Genomic DNA, 18,305 nt, shown 5'->3' with positions numbered 1-18,305 from the left:
ATTATACAAATTTAAAAAATTATAAAAAAATTTACAAAATTACAAAAAAAAAAATATATAAAATTTTTTATTTTGTTTTGATGCACTTCATGTCCATCTTTCTTCAAGATTTTAATCCCGAATTCATTTCATTGTGCTCTTTTTAGTAGAAGTTTTTTAATATTAATATTGTTTTAATATTAATATAATAATATTATATGTAATAATATTAATATTATTAATAATAATATAATATAATAATATTAATAATTTTTTAATATTAATATAGTTTTTTAATATTGAAGAAGAATTCGAATCTAATCAAATAGAATAGTTTTTAAGTCTCCTAAAGGCTTTCCCATACTACTCGCAGCCTATAATATCCTTTTGTTTTCGTGGTAAAAGAGTGGATATATTTTATTCAGAGGATCCTAAAAACAAAAGTATAAGTACATACAAAAGTGAACTTAATTCTTAGTCAGGTTTTTTTGGTTTGTTCATATTTATTTTTGAGTTTTTTTTCTACGCATTATACTTAAGTTTTTTTCAGTTTTGTAGCAGACTTTTTGCTTATAACACTTGTGTTTTTTTTCTTTTATTTAATTTGTAGCCAAAATTAATGGTTCATTCCGTATCACCTTAATATCACCAATTATACTAACAGGTATGTTTAGTTATAAATAAACTGAATGTTTATATTTAATTAATTAAATTATATATTACTATTATTAAATTATATAACTAAATTAATTTGTATTCATTCTGAATTGATTGAACCATATTGACCAAATTATATATAGCACTTAATGAATTAATTGAAACAATCATATGTAGTAAAATTAGTTTCAAAATATACACATGTTATACATCTTCTAACAAAATAATTGAGCAAAATAGGAAACAAAGTTTGTCTATATATAGTACTTGTTATTGGGAAGTGGGAAGTATGCATACATTTTCCCGGTGGGGAGGGGAGGACGAATTTTCTGCTGAGGGGGAAATTTTGCACGAGGAAATTTTCCATGGAGACAGAGGTTTCTAGGGGGTGAACTTTTCAGGGAAAATTTTGAACCAGGGGAATCTGCCAGAATTGATATACGAAATTTCTTTATATGTCTTGGTTCCTCTTTACCGACTCAATTTTCCAATTCAGTTTGAAGATGTTAAGGGTAATTGCCTGGGGTAAATTCTCGCCAGGATTGAATTGTCCATAAGATGTTTCCGTCAGGAGAAGGATTTTTTCGTGGAGGGGAATCGAGGTATCCTGGCGATATTAAAAAAAAGATCAGAAATTAAATAAACAAGCTTTTTCAACTGAAAGTAAGGAGCAACATTAAAACATAAAACGAACATAAATTAATGCGTATCTGAGGGGGTTTTTGTCCCGATTCTATAAAAATGACTCCTGAAACACAAAGTGTAGTTTAATTAGAACAATAAGTACCTTTTTTAAAAGCACCTAAAAACTTCAGAGGGAAAAGTGGGGTGTTGAGGAGGGGGCAACCCCCTCATATCGCCAATTCTTCTAATAGGTGTGTTTAATGATATACTCTGACTCAATTTTATGCATTATGGGAAGCCGAACATTTTAGCTGAAAGTCTGTGTAAACGCAGTAGCCTACTTCAATAATAATGTTACTGAATGGTGTTACTAGAAGAGCTATTGAATTAAATGGTTACTAAATAGATATTTTTGAAGAGGTTGCTAGTATTCCCTCTTGCCTTTGGCTTAATAAAGCACTTCAGAAGAGGCAAGTAGCTCTACCTTTAATTTTTGATTATTAAATGGATCTAGGGCATCTGCCTTCCCCCATGATCCGGCTACAAAGGGATCCACTACCCTCCATCATAATAGCCGCGTGGACTTGCTTATGATTGCATGTATATCTTTCCATATTTCTATCTCTATATATTTCCCTATCCTTATATATGTGTATCTTTTTATTTTCCTTTCTATCATCCTATCTCTTCTCCTTCCCCCCTCTCTCCTTTCTTTCTATTCGGTGGTGCTTTTGTTTGCTCTTGTGGATGTGAGTTCATATCTATCTTTGCAGGGTCATCAATGAGGACATACGTTGGGATGTTTATTGGCCAACTTATTACCATAATCAATCGACCAAATACCCCTAAAACTCTGCTAGAAAATACAGGTTAGTTTTCGTCCCAGTATGAATATTCAACCAAAGTATAGACCCACTCACATTCTGCTTAATTTAAACTGCTAGTTGTTCAGTGAAATTTTATGTGTTTGTAAATTCTTTTCAGAGATTTTCTGGATGATTTGACATATCTTCGTAACGAAATTTAAAAGAAAATGTCATCTTTAGAAAACTAACATTTCTTAGAAAAACTGACCGAGACTTTTTTCAAGACTACAAGACTAACTGTAGGGGGAGGGGCTAAGGTGTGGAAAAGTCCTTTTGTGACAAAAACGTGTTATTCTTATTTTAAGTAACAACGGAAACCAAAGCCGGTCTGGCGAAAGTGATCAATTTTGGTCAAAGTGATAAATTCCCTTTTGTCAGGTTTTAAATCCCACCTCGCTTGTCTTGTGGATTAGTAGAAATGTAGTCGCAACTAAATGGTTGTAGTTCTAGAGACGCTATTACTTCATAAGAGGTAGAAAGTCCTTATGACTCGGACAATAAATGTCTCAGTGTCTTTAGCTAAAGAACTGCGCAGCATAATCATCGGTGATCTATACCAGAGTGCCCAAAGAAAAGATAATGGGGGGGAGGGAGTCTCATTCCATCTCCCATTAAAAGACCAAAAGTGTTCAAAGGTCATGGACTAAGAGTAAACAATAAATATAATGTTTTTTGTCATAAAAGAAGCCTTTCCGCATGTTGCTACCCCCTTCCCTACCCAGAATTCCTTTTGTGTGCAGTCTTGAAAAATGCCTTTGGGTGCACTTGCTATATATTTAAATCAAGTTACATAATTCAGTTTTGTTGTATTTTTTATGTTTTTTCTAAAAAAAAAATTATCCAAGTAAATGAAAAGGCTACTCCTAAGAACCTTAAAACTTCTCTTTGTTGTGCTGTAAGATTATGAAGGTGTTAGATATGACGTATGACTAGGTAAACAATGGTGAACAATTATATATTGTTTGTAACTAAGTTATGACGTAAATAAACTATGGCGTATGATTTTATTTTCGTTGCTGATATATTTTGAAATCTAATTTTCTTAGTTTGCGGCTCGTGTTGGCTGGATGGTTTGTGCACAGTACCATTCATTTGAGCTTCTGACCATTTTTTGGCTGTTTGCTCTACATATCACACCGGCTTTAATCCTAATCCTTTTTTTGAAAGGTCTTTTGGTAATGTTTTTGTGTAATATCCTTTTATCTTGTTGAGTATACTTGAATCATTTTAACTTAGTTAATTAATTTATTTTAATTTAATTTAGTTAACACAAAAAATAATGGTAAACATGGCAAAAGAGTTGAAATTAAAAGTGAATGAAAAGAAAAATTCAAAGGCCAAAACCTTGAATTTATGTAGGAGGTCAAGGCGCAATTTCTTTCTTGACAATTCAGTTGATTCTTAGCTTTTAGAGAAAAACATTCCCGTTTTACAGTCATGAACTTAATTTTGGATTCTTAACTGCTTCGAATTAAATGATTTTGCAGAAAAATTAGAATAATAATTTTTATACCAGTGGATCAAATATACCTATATACTCTTGTTGTTCGTTCAGTGATTTTTTTTTTACTAAGATTGCGTTTTCCAGTGTAAAAAAAGATCTAGATAGGTCATAATTTTAGGAAAATTCGTTTCCCCCTTGGTTTACGATTTTTCATAAATCGCCTGTTGACTGAAATTAGAGACCTCCTGAAACTTGAAAGCCTTATATATAAGTAGGAGGGGTTTCAAGGTGCAGTTTGTTTCCTGAAAATTCTGTTGAATCCGATCTTTTAGAGAAAGATATTCCCATTTGACAGCTATGAACTTGGTTTTGGATTCTTAATTGCTTCACATTAAATGCTGTGCATTGCGGCAGAAAAATTACATTTATTTCTTTGTATATCAGGGGATCAAATATACTTATTTACTTGTACTATTGATCATTCAGTGATTGTTCATACCAAGATTTCTTTTTCGATGAGAAAAAAAGCAATCTAGATACGTCACGATTTTTGGAAATTCTTTTCCCCGTTTGTTTAATATTATTTTCATAAATCGTCTGCTGACTGAAATTAGAGACCCCTTAAAGGTTAAAAGCCTTGAGTATACCTAGGAGTAGTTTCAATGCGCATTTTTTTTAATTAGTTTATTCCAAGCTTTTAAAGAAAGACATTCCCTTTTATAACTGATAAATGAGTTTTGGATTCTTAATTGCGTTGTATTAGGCCTACGACAGAAAATTAACAATAATAACTTGTATACCAGATGATCAAGTATACATATATACAATTATTGTTCCTACTAAGGTGATTGTTCGTTATCTGGTATAAAAAAAAAGATTTAGATAGGTCACGCCTTTTGAAAAATTCATTTAAAGCGTTAATTAATTTTAGTAATAAATTCTGCAAAGTAATTTTATATGAATGACGTCACAAATACCCAGGAGCCTATACCTAACGATTTTATTCTTTACAGTGGATGAAATACAATTTAAGTTATTTTGTGAAACAGATCATAAAAAAAAGCTATTGCTATGATGACTGTTATATCACATAGAAATTATATTTTTCATCATTGCATATGTCCAAATATCTTTATCAAGTATATTGTTATTGTCAATATTTTTTGTCTATCCAATACTACTTATTTTAGATGTGCCAATCATAAATTTACATTTTCATCTTGGTAATAGGATCTTAAAGTTAGAACAATGTACCTCAATCACAGAAAGGGTCACTCGTAGATAAGTGGTGTAGAGAAGAATAATTGCACTCAAATAGCTGAAACTCCCTTTGATTAAGCGTGAAAATACAAAACAGAAGTTTTCTTAGACTGTTGTCAAGCAATTCCAACTAGTATAATCTAATTTAAACTGTGTGAAATATATCCGTGGTTAAGGCCCTACATTTTTAGAAATATCACGAATAAACTAGCGTATTTGTCTGAGATTAGATACTGTCTGAGTATTAGGGGTTACCAACTAGTATAGTCTTATTTAAAACTGAGTGACTCTTATCCAAGATTCAAGATTAGGGGCCTACTTTCTATTATTAGAAAGATTACATTTAAATCAACGTATTTGTCTGACATGAAACGCTTTTTTAGTATTAGGGGTTTTTACCCTATTTTTAGTTAAATATTACCTGTTTTGGTTTTATTATTTATTTTGTTGTTTTTTTCGTTTTTTTCAGCTATTACAATCGGTCGACTAGGGTTTGTTTGTCCCCAAGATGTGGCACCCTTTTTGCATCAGTTTGCCAGACAATGGTTCGTCCTTCTTTTTAGTTTTTTTTTCTTTTTCTTTACGATGTTATTTTTTTGTTAAGGCTATGTGGTACGATAAAGAATCGCCCTATCTCGTCCACTATGAACGTTTCTATTGTTCTGAGACAAACTATTTAGAATTGACTAGGCGATCTTGCCATAACTTGCAGAGCTTAGATAAGAGATCCAGATGGACGACAGGGAAATAAAAGACAACGCCTACTTTCCCAGAAATCTGAAATTCATTTAACTTCTGTTGTGTGTCGGAGATATTCAGATTTAATGAAACTTAGATCTGCAGAAAGTATGAATTTCGCTTTTTTGATCAAAAGGGGCGGAATTATTATTTTTAGTTTAGAAATGAGCAATCCCTAAAAATTTCCTAGTATACATGCTAGGAAATGGTTAAATATCAGCTTAAAGGAGCCAAACCAATTTGACAGCCTTCAGAGTTCCCTCTGATGCTACCCGCTTTTATTGAAAGCCTTGTCGACTCAGGGGGGTCTATTATTTATGCTGTATGCATATTGAGTAGACAGCACTTTGCTTGACACTTAGTAAAACATCATATTTAAATTATCCTCTCGCTTGATTTTCAAATTGTTGACACATTTGACGTAAAATATTAATTTTGCCAAAATTTTAAGGAAATATCTTTTGAGTAATTTGGAAGCTTCAGGAGTTCCCTGTGGCGTTACCCGCTTTGATTGAAAATCTTGCCGACAGGGGTGTATTATATATGATGTAGATACAATAAGTAGACAACGCTTTGCTAAACAATTAGTAAAAGGTTGAATTTTTTTTTATTTTAAACCAGCCTCTTTCTCAACCATTTTTGCCCAAATTTTAAGGATGTATCGTGAATAATTTGGAAAATTTTACAGATCTTTGTGGGGCTACCCGATTTGATTTAAAATCTTGCCGACACAGGGACGTAATATTAGGTCTTAGGTACATTGAATAGACAGAGTTTTGTTTAACAATTTGTAAAAAATTATGTTTTCTTTATTTTAAACTAGCTTCTCCTTAGCTTTTCGGACTGTTTTTTCGTTTAAGATCTCATTTTATTTTTTTCCTAACCCTTTGAAGGAAATATCATTTGAGGAATTTGATAGCCTTGGGAGTCTCCTTTGGTGCTACCCTCTTTTACTGAAACCCTTGCTGACACAGGGGACGTGTTATTTATGCTTTATATACATTGAATGGACAGCGCTTTGCTTAACAGCTAGTAATAAATTATATGTTTCTTCATTTTAAACTACCTTCCATTAGATTTTCGAACTGTCGAAACATATAAGATCCCTTTTTAATTTTTACCAACATTTTAAGGAAACTTAAAGGAAATTAATTAATTAATGATTAATTAATTAAAGGCAATTTTTATCAACATTTCAAGGAAGTACTCTTTGAGTACTTTGGCAGCTTTGGAAGTTTCTGGTGCGGAGAAAATTTGGTAATAGGCTTTTTATATTTGAGACATTCAATCGACGCTCAGAGATGCAAAATGATTTTTATGGAGTCGTGGCCTTAAAGTTGCTTTCATTAAGCATTTAAGCTTTCATTAAGCATTTCATTGTAGCTTCCTTTTTATAACAATTTTTACGACAGTGTTTCGCTCTTCTTTTTCAGTGTTTTTTTTCGCTACTTTTTTACTATTTTCGCTTATTTTTTTAACATTTTAAAACCCAACAATGATGTGTATCGGGTGGTATCGGAGTATCGATTTTAGTGAATGTGGTATCAATTATAGTATGTATCGAGTAAGTTGTATCGATCATAATGTGTATCGAATAAGTAATATCGATTAGAGTGCGTATCGAAGATGTATATCACCACTGTTACGCCTAAACGTCGTATCTGACATTTTGACACTTTTGAAGTAATTCTCAAAGACCAAACAGCTAAGCTGTTCTCCAAGGGAGAATCAGCGGGAGATCACAAGCATTGAAGTATGATCGATCATGAACTATCCTGCTGATCCTCCCTTTGAGAAGAGCTTAGCAAACGTTTTTGGGCAATTATTGCAGGAGTGTGGTAAATGCGACCTTTTAGTCTAAAAACGAAGATATCGTGTATCGAGACATGTACGATCAATAGCTTGTCACCAAGAAATAATTATCTATTTCTAGGTCAAAGCGCAAAAACTAAATCTGAGTTGTTTTTTTGCAAACAGAATTTATAAGTTGTAAAGTTTTATCCTCCTTTCCTCTATCGATATTGGAGTCTAGGACATTTCTCTTATGTACAATCAAAAACAGGTCACTAAGAAGCAAATAAGAAGAAGTAGCCATTGCCGTCTCCAGGATTTTTTCTGGGGGGATTTTTGGGAGGGGTTTGAAAAAAATATAAAAATACTTCAAAATTTTGTTTATGTGCATTTTTGCTACATTTTTACAAGTCAGACGATTTTTGGAGTGTTGGGGGGTGGATTCAACCCTCTAACCTGGTCTGCAATCAAAAACTGGTCACTAACTTGTAATCAATTTTTACGAAAAATAAATTGTTTTTTTTTTTAGATAACAAGAAAATTTAGCAACAGCAATTACGCTTTTAAGATTAAATTTGATTTAAATGTTGGTGGACTTAAACATACCACTACTGGTAAGTATTACGTTACAGAATAAAGACTTTCCTGTTGTATGAACTAAGACTAATAGCCTAATAAAAATAGTTTTGCAGTGAAAATGCTAGTCTCTTATTTCTTAGAAATGTTAAAATGTAAGCATTGGACTGTCATAAAGTAAATACAACTGGGAAATAACACCATATATTTGTCTCGCTAAAATGTTTCTTTAGGGCAGGGTTTTCCCATTTCTTAGATTCTTTACTTATCTGTTATTATTTTGTTTTTTAACTTGATTAAAGTGGAAAAGGAAAGATGTTGATTTTTATTGTAGAAAGGATTCATAAGTTTCAATATTTATTTAATCTTTTTAATTCAGCCAAATGATTTCATGCACTTACGCAATGGGGGGGGGGGGTGAATTCTTCAAGTCTTTCCCAAAATCTTGAGTCATCTACAATGGCCCTTAAAATAAAAGCTGAGGCTGTAGCAAAACACAGATCGGAAAAATAAAAAAAAATGGAAAAAAAGAAAGATTTTGATTTTTATCGTAGAAAGGATTCATAAGTTTCAACATTTATATAATCTTGTTAATTTAGCCAAATGATTTCATGCACTTAGAAAATGGGAGGGGGGATTCTTCAACCTCGCCCAAAATCTTGAGTCATCTACAGTTTCTCCTGTTTCTTCTATAATTTGCCTCTTTTCGCATTGTTCGTTTTTATTTTTTTCCTCTCTACCTCCGAAATAAGCTGATGCATACATGCTGGGATTGGTTCCAATTCCTCACACGTGAGAAATTCTTGCATTTTTAACAGATATTGGATTGACCCACTAAAGGCATTGTCAGGGCCAAATGCCGGAGTGGACCCACAAAACCTGATTAAAACGCAGGCCTCAAAGGGCCAGTGCCTCCAACTTCCACATTGTCGTAAGATGTAAATATAAAATGGGTATGAATGTACAATGGGGTGTAAATGCGTATTTTACACTACGTTCTAATTTAAACCATACATACACACCCTATATGCAATTTAGGATGTAAATGGACAATGGGTTTTAAATACGTATTTGTACACCACGTTCCAATTTAAACCACACATACACATCCTATATGCAATTTAAGGTGTAAATACACAATGACTACGTGATATTTGCGTACCCACTTTTCAAATTCAGAATTTGATTTTGGTTGTCAGTGTTTATTGTGCCCTTTTTTTCTTTCTTTTTTTTTGAATATTTATCCGTGTTTATTGTAAGTAGAATAAACAGTGAAGACGAAAATTAGAGTAAATATAGTCAAATACAAGAGCAAATGTTTTATTTATTTATCAATATTTTATTCGTATTTTATTTATTTATTTGTAGTAATTTTTATATTTATCCAATTAAGGAATATTTATTCAAGATAAATATAAAAACGAAGTAAAAATATAAAATTAAAAATGGACGCAATAGAAAGAAGTATATCTTCTCGGGAGTGTGTAAAGAAGGAGGCTTTGTATAAATTGGGATGGAGGAGGAGCTTGCGTAGTTGTGCTGGCATCAGGTGGTTCTGTGCTTCAATGAGTTGTTCGCAGTAGTAGCAGTAATAAAATTAATAATAAACATTAATAAAATGACCCTTTTCAGATTATTTTGTAGGTAGATAAAGCTTTTGAGGAATTGTTTACATTCATAAACAGAAATCTATCAATAAACCTTGTTCATGGGATCTTGGTAAATTCGTCAAAAAGTCAAAACATATGATGTGTTACAGTGTGGATCGCAAAATTTTTAGGAGGTGGTTGAATTCCTTCCCTCCCCCCTAGTATTTTTTTTTTATAGTAAATCGATGGAATAAGTTTATCATTCTTTCTTGGACCTTCAATCTTCAGTTTTCCACTCGATTACATTTTTGTATGTTGGATCATTATCTGTTCCTATCTCTCTTTCTTTTTCTTTGATTTCTTCTGTTATGTCTCGCTATTATATTTTTTACAATTTTACTCCAATAAATCTAATCTTTCTAGCTCTTCCCGGACATTATAAATGCAATTTTGTTCTCTCTTTCTCTCTGTCTTGCTCTTCTTTTATCAAATTGGGGTCAATATGCTCTATTTTTTAATTGTAGTCTTTTTTTTGCAAAATGAAAGGTTACGTCCCTTTAAGTTAAACTTTTTTGTCTTGGTTTCAATTTTTCAGAACTTTCACGTTTTTCAAAAATTACCTGTCGTCCGTCAAGTTCGAAAGTTCTTGGTACAATTGGATATTTGTCGGTAAAATACAAATTTTTTTCGTTTATTTGAGTTTTACTTGTACCTTTCTGAGCAAATAATCACAAGGGAATCAAGAGGGATTAGAGATTAATCCCCCCTCCACAGAAAAACCTTAAACCTTCTACATTGATCAGAAGGGTCACAGAGTTTTAGGAAATTTGGACACAGAACCACGTTTTGAGGCTTAGAACACACTCACCCACCTACACAAGGATCCACCGGACATAGAACCATGAAATATTCTAGACTATATATATGAAAAGGAATAACTGAGACTATATTGTACAAAAATACAGCTATTCCTGCCCATGTGGTTCTGTTATCTTTTCCTAATTTTTTCAACACTCTGGATTTGAAAAAAAGCTAATATAACTGGAAAATAATACCATATATTGTCCAGCAAAACTATTGTTTTAAAACAAGGTTTTCGATTTGTTATGTTCTTTAGGTATCTATTTTTTTTTCTCTCTCTCTCTCTTTAGGTCAAAGTTCAAAAATTAGAAATGTCTTTTAATTGTAATGTATACGGGATATTTAAGTTGCAATATTATACTTTAGCCAAATGCCCTCATGTACTTACGAGGGGGGAGGGGGGTCTTCAAGTCTGTAACTAGATTTGTTGTATTTTTAATTTTTATAGGTGTTTATCCTTACGGAATATCCGTGACAATGAGGAAAAGGACGGTGCTTTTCGCGGGATGTGTCTAATGATCAGTGTTAATCCGGCTGGTATTATTCAAGACTTCATCTTCTTCTGCGATGCAGTGGCTTCTTGGTCCAACCCAAAACAGGATTTGAAGGAAATGTTTCAAAAGGTATATCTATTATAACTTTTTTCTCCTCGATCGTAACATGTTTCAGTCATGAATTTTTAGGTCAACCATTAATTGATGACCTAAATGTTTACATATTCATTTATTTATTTCTTATTCATGTATTTTTCTTAGATTTATCACATTCATTTTATTTTATTCTACCTTTTTTATTCTTTACTCTAGCTTTTTTACTCTTTCCCTCTTTAATTATCTACTTTATTCTATTAACTTAATTATAATTTCTGAATTCTTTACTCTTTTTTATTTTTAACTCTAGCTTCTAGCTTATTTGCTTTTCTATTCTTTATTCATTTATTTTGTTTTATATATGCCAGTCTAAAATTACTATATTTGACGCATATGTTTTATTCTAGCTTCTTTACTCTATACTCAACTTCCTTTATTTCAGCCATATTTTAGTTACTTTTCTTTACTCTTCGATTCTTCATCCATTTATTTCATACTAAAATTAGTTTTTTTATGTATTTATGTTATTCTAGCTTCTTTACTCTTTACTCAACTTCTGTTTACTCCAGTTTTGCTCTAGCTACTTTTCTTTACTCTTCGATTCTTTATCCATTTATTTTATTCTAAAATTCATTTGTCTTATTCTAGTTTCTTTATTCTTTTTTATTCAATTATTGTATTCTAGCTTGTTCATTCTTAAATCGAGCCTCTAGCTCCTTTACTCTTCTATTCTGTATCCATTTATTTTATTCTATTTATTACATTTTAAAATTCAAATTTATATTTTTTATAGCTTTTTTGCTTTAGTAGCTAGAATAAAGCCACTATTTTTTACTCTTCTTTCTTCTTTGTTCAGTCTTCTTTACACTTCCATTTTTGTCTATTCGTTTGTTCTATTTATTTTATTCTAGCTTCTGTAATCTTTACTCTAGCTTCTTTGTCCTTATATTTCTTTATTCAGTTATTTTGTTCTATTTATGTCGTTCTAAAGTTAATACATTTTATGCATTTATGTTATTCTAGCTTCTTTACTCTTCACTCAACTTTTCTTTACTCTTCCATTTTTCGTTTATTTACTTTGTTCTATTTATTTTAATCTAACTTCTGTGTTCTTTAGTTTCTTTGTCCCTATAGTTCGTTATTTATTTATTTTATTATATAAATACCTTCTAGCTCCTTTACTCATCGATTCTTTATCCAATTATTTTATTCTATTTATTGTAAAATTAATTTATTTTATTCTAGCTTCTTTATTCTTTACTCTTAATTTTTTATTCTAACTTCCTTATTCTTTACTCTAGCTTCTCTGCTCTTATATTTTGCTTCATTATTCGTTTATACTGTTCTATTTTTTCTATTCGAAAATTTATTTATTTTGTTACTACCAGCGAAACCTGTCGGAAAAGGATAACAAAAAATTGTAGTGTGTGCTCTTTTGTGAGAATCTTTATCCACTTATTTTATTCTATTTATTCTAAAAGTCATTTATTTTATTCTAGCTTCTTTATTCTTTACTCTTAATTTTTTATTCTAACTTCCTTATTCTTTACTCTAGCTTCTCTGCTCTTATATTTCATTATTCGTTTATACTGTTCTAGTTTTTCTATTCGAAAATTAATTTATTTTGTAACTACCAGCGAAACCTGTCGGAAAAGGATAAAAAAAAAATGTAGTGTGTGCTCTTTTGTGAGAATCTTTATCCAATTATTTTATTCTATTTATTCTAAAAGTCATTTATTTTATTCTAGCTTCTTTATTCTTTACTCTTAATTTTTTATTCTAACTTCCTTATTCTTTACTCTAGCTTCTCTGCTCTTATATTTCATTATTCGTTTATACTGTTCTATTTTTTCTATTCGAAAATTCATTTATTTTGTTACTACCAGCGAAACCTGTCGGAAAAAGATAAAAAAAAATTGTAGTGTGTGATCTTTTGTGAGAATCTTTATCCAATTATTTTATTCTATTTATTCTAAAAGTCATTTATTTTATTCCAGCTTCTTTATCTCTACTTTAATTTTTTATTCTAACTTCCTTATTCTTTACTCTAGCTTCTCTACTCTTATATTTCTTATATTTCTTACACTGTTTTATTTTTTGTTTTTTCTAAAATTCATTTTATGTTGTTACTACCAGCGAAACCTGTCGGAAAAGACAGGAAAAATAATTGTAGTGTGTGCTTTTTTGTGAAAATCTGTATCCAATTTTTTATTCTATTTATTCTAGAACTCATTTATTTTATTCTATCTTCTTTGTTCTTTGCTCTTAATTTAGTATTCGAACTTCCTTATTCTTTACTCTAGCTTCTCTGCTCTTATATTTCTTATACTGTTGTATTTTTTTTATTCTAAAATTCATTTATTTTGTTACTACCAGCGAAAATTGTCGCCCTTCCCCCGACACGCAATTTGAAGTTCTGAAAAATTTGAAGAGGGAATTTTACCTGAGATTAATCCAAAAGACATTCTTGCCTATGGAAAAATCAATTTAGTCACCAATTCTTTGCTTACAAAAACAAATTCGAACTTACAGATTCATTGTTGGTACATGGCAGACTATTAAATATAAGAGAGTATAGATACATAGATTTATTCACACGAAAGCCCAATTGGGCCATGATGACATACACAAAACAAGCGAAAAAGTACAGCAATAAAACATAGACTGAAAAGACACTAAAACTAATTATTTAAGAAATGTCATCACGATACCCTATACCTACCCGGGCGACTATGCCAACTTTCCATATAATTTATGCTTAAGTAACACCTACTTCTCAAAATTTCCAAAATTCAATCTCTCCCCCCGACCTCCCTACCAAATATTTCCAAGCGCCACTCCCTCAACTCCCTACAATTCCCTAAAAAATGATGCAAAGAATCATCCATCTTTCCACACATAGGGCAACTGTAGGGATCATCCCTCAATCTATTTCTCCCTAAATGTTTCCTATGTTCTCCAAGAGGCATAGAATTTCCCTTTAGATACATTACCCATTTCAAATCTTCTGGAGCCAATCCAATTTTTAGGTAAATTTCTTCGCCCCAGAAGCTATAATTATATAGCTTCATTATTATATTGAATTCAAGAGGGTAATTAGCTTCATTATTATATTATATACAAGAGAGTACATAGATTCACTATTATATTAAATACAAGAGAGTATATATTTTCATTATTATAGTACATACAAGAAAGTATATAGCATCATTATTATAGTAAACACAACAAAGTGTACAGCTTCTCTATTCTGAGGTATTTTACGAGATTTGATCAGAATCTCGTATCAGAATATACCCTGCACCTTGACAGTGTCTATTAAACGTCTTGTACCTTAGCGGTTTTTATATGCGGCTCCAACGGTGTCAATTAAGTTAAAAAGAAAAGCTGTCCACAAAGTAAATCAACCGTTTTCCTAGCATAACAGTTGGCTTTATTGCTGTTGAAAAAAAGCTGAACTTTATTTAACTTTTTTAAGTAAGTCCGTAAAGTTCAACCAATAGCAGAAGATTTATGGAAAACTTCAAATTAAGCCTACATAAATAGGTGTCTACATATATAATAGTGTATGCTTGTTTAAATATTTTGCTTGTTAATAGGATAAAGGTCACACAAAAAAAATTTCATTTATCACTAAAAAGAAAATTGCTGTAAAGTTAAAAAGGTAAAATCCTTGTATGAGAGGGACAAACTTTGTGGTTTGCACTTTAATGAAAACCTTTATTGATGCCGTGGGAGCCCCCCCCCCATTAAACGTCTTAGTACCAAGAAATGCATTATATAATTGAACAATATGCTGTCACTTATCTGCCGAATATTATATTATATATATATATATCTTATATCTTATTATATATATATATTATTATATATTATTATTATTTATATATTATTTATTATTATATATTATTATTATACATTATATTATTATATATATATTATTACATATTATTATATATTATTATATATATATATATATATATTATTATTATATATATATATTATTATATATATATCTTATTATATGTTTATAATATTTGTTATTATTAAGACAGTATCGTGACCTTCCCTAGATGATTTTTTTCTGGTGTTTTGACTAATCTACCCCAACCCCATTTTTTTTAAGTTTGTTGAAAGTTTCTCTTTGCTAATAGTTTTTTGTTTTGTTTTTGTTTTTTTGCTAAAAATTTTCTTTTTCAGCTTTTTTTCTAAGACTAGTTAAATTATTACAACTTTTCTAAATTAGCTTAGATTTTCTAATGAGGACTATGGTTAACTTTACTAAAAGTTTTGTATTCTAATAATTGAACCTTTCAAACATTTCTAATATACTTACCGATAAGTACTAAGGTCTATTGACACACAGGACTAAGAATTATAGACACCTTTAAAATCTATTGGTTTTAAAACTTTGCTTGACGCTTAGATCATCAGTAAAGACTTGATTCTCCAAGTCTACGGATCAAGTTAGAACACTATATGTCTTTTTCTAGAAGACTAGAAGTCTTCTTCTGAAAAGCTGCTATATATATATATATATATATATATATATATATATATATATATATATATATATATATATATATATATATATATATATATATATATATCTTAGTATTTCAAACCTTTTATAAATGAAAAGTTTTAAAAAAAGCAAAAAAAAAGAAATTGCCTTTCCCGTAATAAAGGGTGTCCTCCTATGACAGGAAGGCCTTCTAACGGTGACCTTTCTTAGTATTTCAAACCTTTTCTGAAAGGTGGCCCGTCATGTCCCCGCATTGAAAAAGAAAAATCCCTTCATTCTCAAAAATTAGAATGATGAAAAATAATAATCATTTATGAACAAAATAATCATCATTATTTAATAAAATTAACGGAAATAAACTTCCCTTGTTTATGGACAAACATTCCTTTATGTTATTAAGATAAGTAATTGAGTTGGTGTAAATGAATCTTTCAGGCATTTTGAAGGTCCAATATTTGAGCTAATTCACTGGTTTAAAACTTTTAATTTTTACAAATTTTATTTTATTTGTAAGCATTTATAGTTACATTATACATATTTTTTTTTATAAATTTATAAATACATTTCATATAGTTTTCTTTCAAAGAAGATAAGCAGAAAAGATAAGTAGTTGAGTTGTTGTAAATAAATCTTTCAGACATTTTGAAGATCCTATATTTGAGCATATTCACTGGTTTAAAACGTTTAATTTGCACAAATTTTATTTTATTTATAAACACTTATAGTTATATTATGCTTATTTTTATATTTGTTTGTATTTTTTATATTTATAAATACATTTCATTTAGTTTGCTTTCAAAAAAGATAAGATAAGCAGAAAAGATAAGTAGTTGAGTTGTTGTAAATAAATCTTTCAGACATTTTGAAGATCCTATATTTGAGCTTATTCACTGGTTTAAAACGTTTAATTTGCACAAATTTTATTTTATTTATAAACACTTATAGTTATATTATGCTTATTTTTATATTTGTTTGTATCTTTTTATATTTATAAATACATTTCATTTAGTTTGCTTTCAAAAAAGATAAGATAAGTAGAAAAGATAAGTAGTTGAGTTGTTGTAAATGAATCTTTCAGACATTTTGAAGATCCTATATTTGAGCTTATTCACTGGTTTAAGACTTTAATTTGCACAAATTTTATTTTATTTATAAACACATATGGTTATATTATACTTATTTTTATATTTGTTGTATTTTTTTTATAATTATAAATACATTTCATTTAGTTTGCTTTATTTTCGTATAGATATTGACTGGCTTTAAAACTCAAGTTGGTACTGAAAGTTGGACTCGCTTTTCTGATCAATTTCCTGCAGCTCTTAAGGAGCGTATCACCCAGATTTATGGCGTTTGATTCGAAATAAAATTAGGATAAGTTAGGTGAGTTGTTGTTTTTGTTTGTTTATTTTGTTTAACTTATTTTTGAAAATAAGGGCCTACCATCTCATTCAAGGTGAGTCCGTTGATTTTTGAATTAAAATGGAATAATTGTGGGGCATCAAGTCATGGCTAATTGTAGAAAAAGCCAAGACAGATAGTCCAATTGAGTGAGAAGAAAAACCTGGCATTAATTTTCCCCCCATTCATTGCCAACGTTACCATCTCCCACTTATGCTACCACCTCTCATGTCAGTCCACAATGCCGAACTAGAGTCAATCTGTTGGAGGGTCTCCCCGGGGAATACACGCTGGGTTTTTCCATTATAATTGAAAATTTCAATTATAATGGAAAATTTTCCAAATATGAACTAGTCAATCTAAACTAAACTTCAATAAATCAAATATTTTATAAAGATCTCTAATTTGCAATTGTAAATAGGAAAAAAGGGAACAGTTAAAGCTTTTCTCGATGCTAGAAGCGGAATAGTATAAATAATGACAAAGCTATAATTAACAAATAAAACTTAGCAAAACCAGAATGATATATCAAATATCAATTATAAATATGTTTTAATTAAATGAATAATGCACAAGCTGTCCTCATTAACCGGAGAAAATATACCCCATCGTTTTGCAGCATTAAATTAAATACAACTAAATGATGATGATACTGTCAATTTTAAGATCGTGGGAGATTATTAGCTATAACCAGTATGGCAACTTGAAGGGGTCCTTACGAATTCACTACCCCCCTCCCGGTAGTGTAAAGTAAATAAAAAAGTGTTATATAAATACTAGAGTAAGACTTTGTATTTCATTTAGATTATCAGAATTCCATTTTTTTTTGCTAAATTAGGCTAAAAATTCTAAATTGGCTGCTTTAAAAATGTATGTTTGTACAATTTGTTCAAATTTTACTACTTTTTTATACAATGTTGTTTTTTTTTTTGTTTTTTTTTACTAAATTTCGCCCTCTAAAAGAATGCATAAAAAATAACACTAAATTAGAAAGAGGGCCAGGGAAGAGACATTGGTTTGACAAACTCGTAATACCATAATACAAAAAAAAATTGATTCACCCATGATACTAAGTCACCCATGGTGGTACTCAGCTAAAACATAGTATCGGCATTTTCCGAGTTTTCGAAAAAATTGCAGAAGAACTACTTTTTATACTTAGATTTTGAAATATAATGAATTTATTATTCTATTGTATGGAGTGCTGTATTAATGTTTAAGATGTTTTACTTATTAGCCACAGCCCATAGCTTGGCTGCCCTCAGCCAAAAACCTAGTATGTGCATCTTCCGAGTTTCCTAAAGATTGCAGAATAAATATTTTGGTACTTGTATGATATACTCCCTACCTAATGTTTGATATGTTTCTCTGACACTCGATCCTAATGAAATTCACCAAAGTAAG

The 18,305-nt window shown here is 30.3% G+C and overlaps 1 protein-coding gene across 1 annotated transcript; it reads left to right on the top strand.

Annotated features, from left to right (window-relative positions):
- The first annotated feature begins 2,052 nt into the window (after positions 1-2,052).
- On the top strand, positions 2,053-17,070 carry LOC136042372 (transportin-1-like). The gene is made up of 4 exons (XM_065727343.1): positions 2,053-2,129; positions 5,300-5,375; positions 10,834-11,008; positions 16,750-17,070. Exons 1-4 carry the CDS (start codon positions 2,060-2,062, stop codon positions 16,855-16,857), a joined length of 429 nt encoding a protein of 142 aa, XP_065583415.1. The 5' UTR covers positions 2,053-2,059; the 3' UTR covers positions 16,858-17,070.
- The last annotated feature ends 1,235 nt before the right edge of the window (positions 17,071-18,305 follow it).

Source organism: Artemia franciscana, unplaced genomic scaffold (assembly GCF_032884065.1).
Source record: "Artemia franciscana unplaced genomic scaffold, ASM3288406v1 Scaffold_1189, whole genome shotgun sequence".
NCBI classification, from domain to species: Eukaryota; Metazoa; Arthropoda; class Branchiopoda; order Anostraca; family Artemiidae; genus Artemia; species Artemia franciscana.
This window is presented reverse-complemented; position numbering and strand designations above follow the sequence as displayed.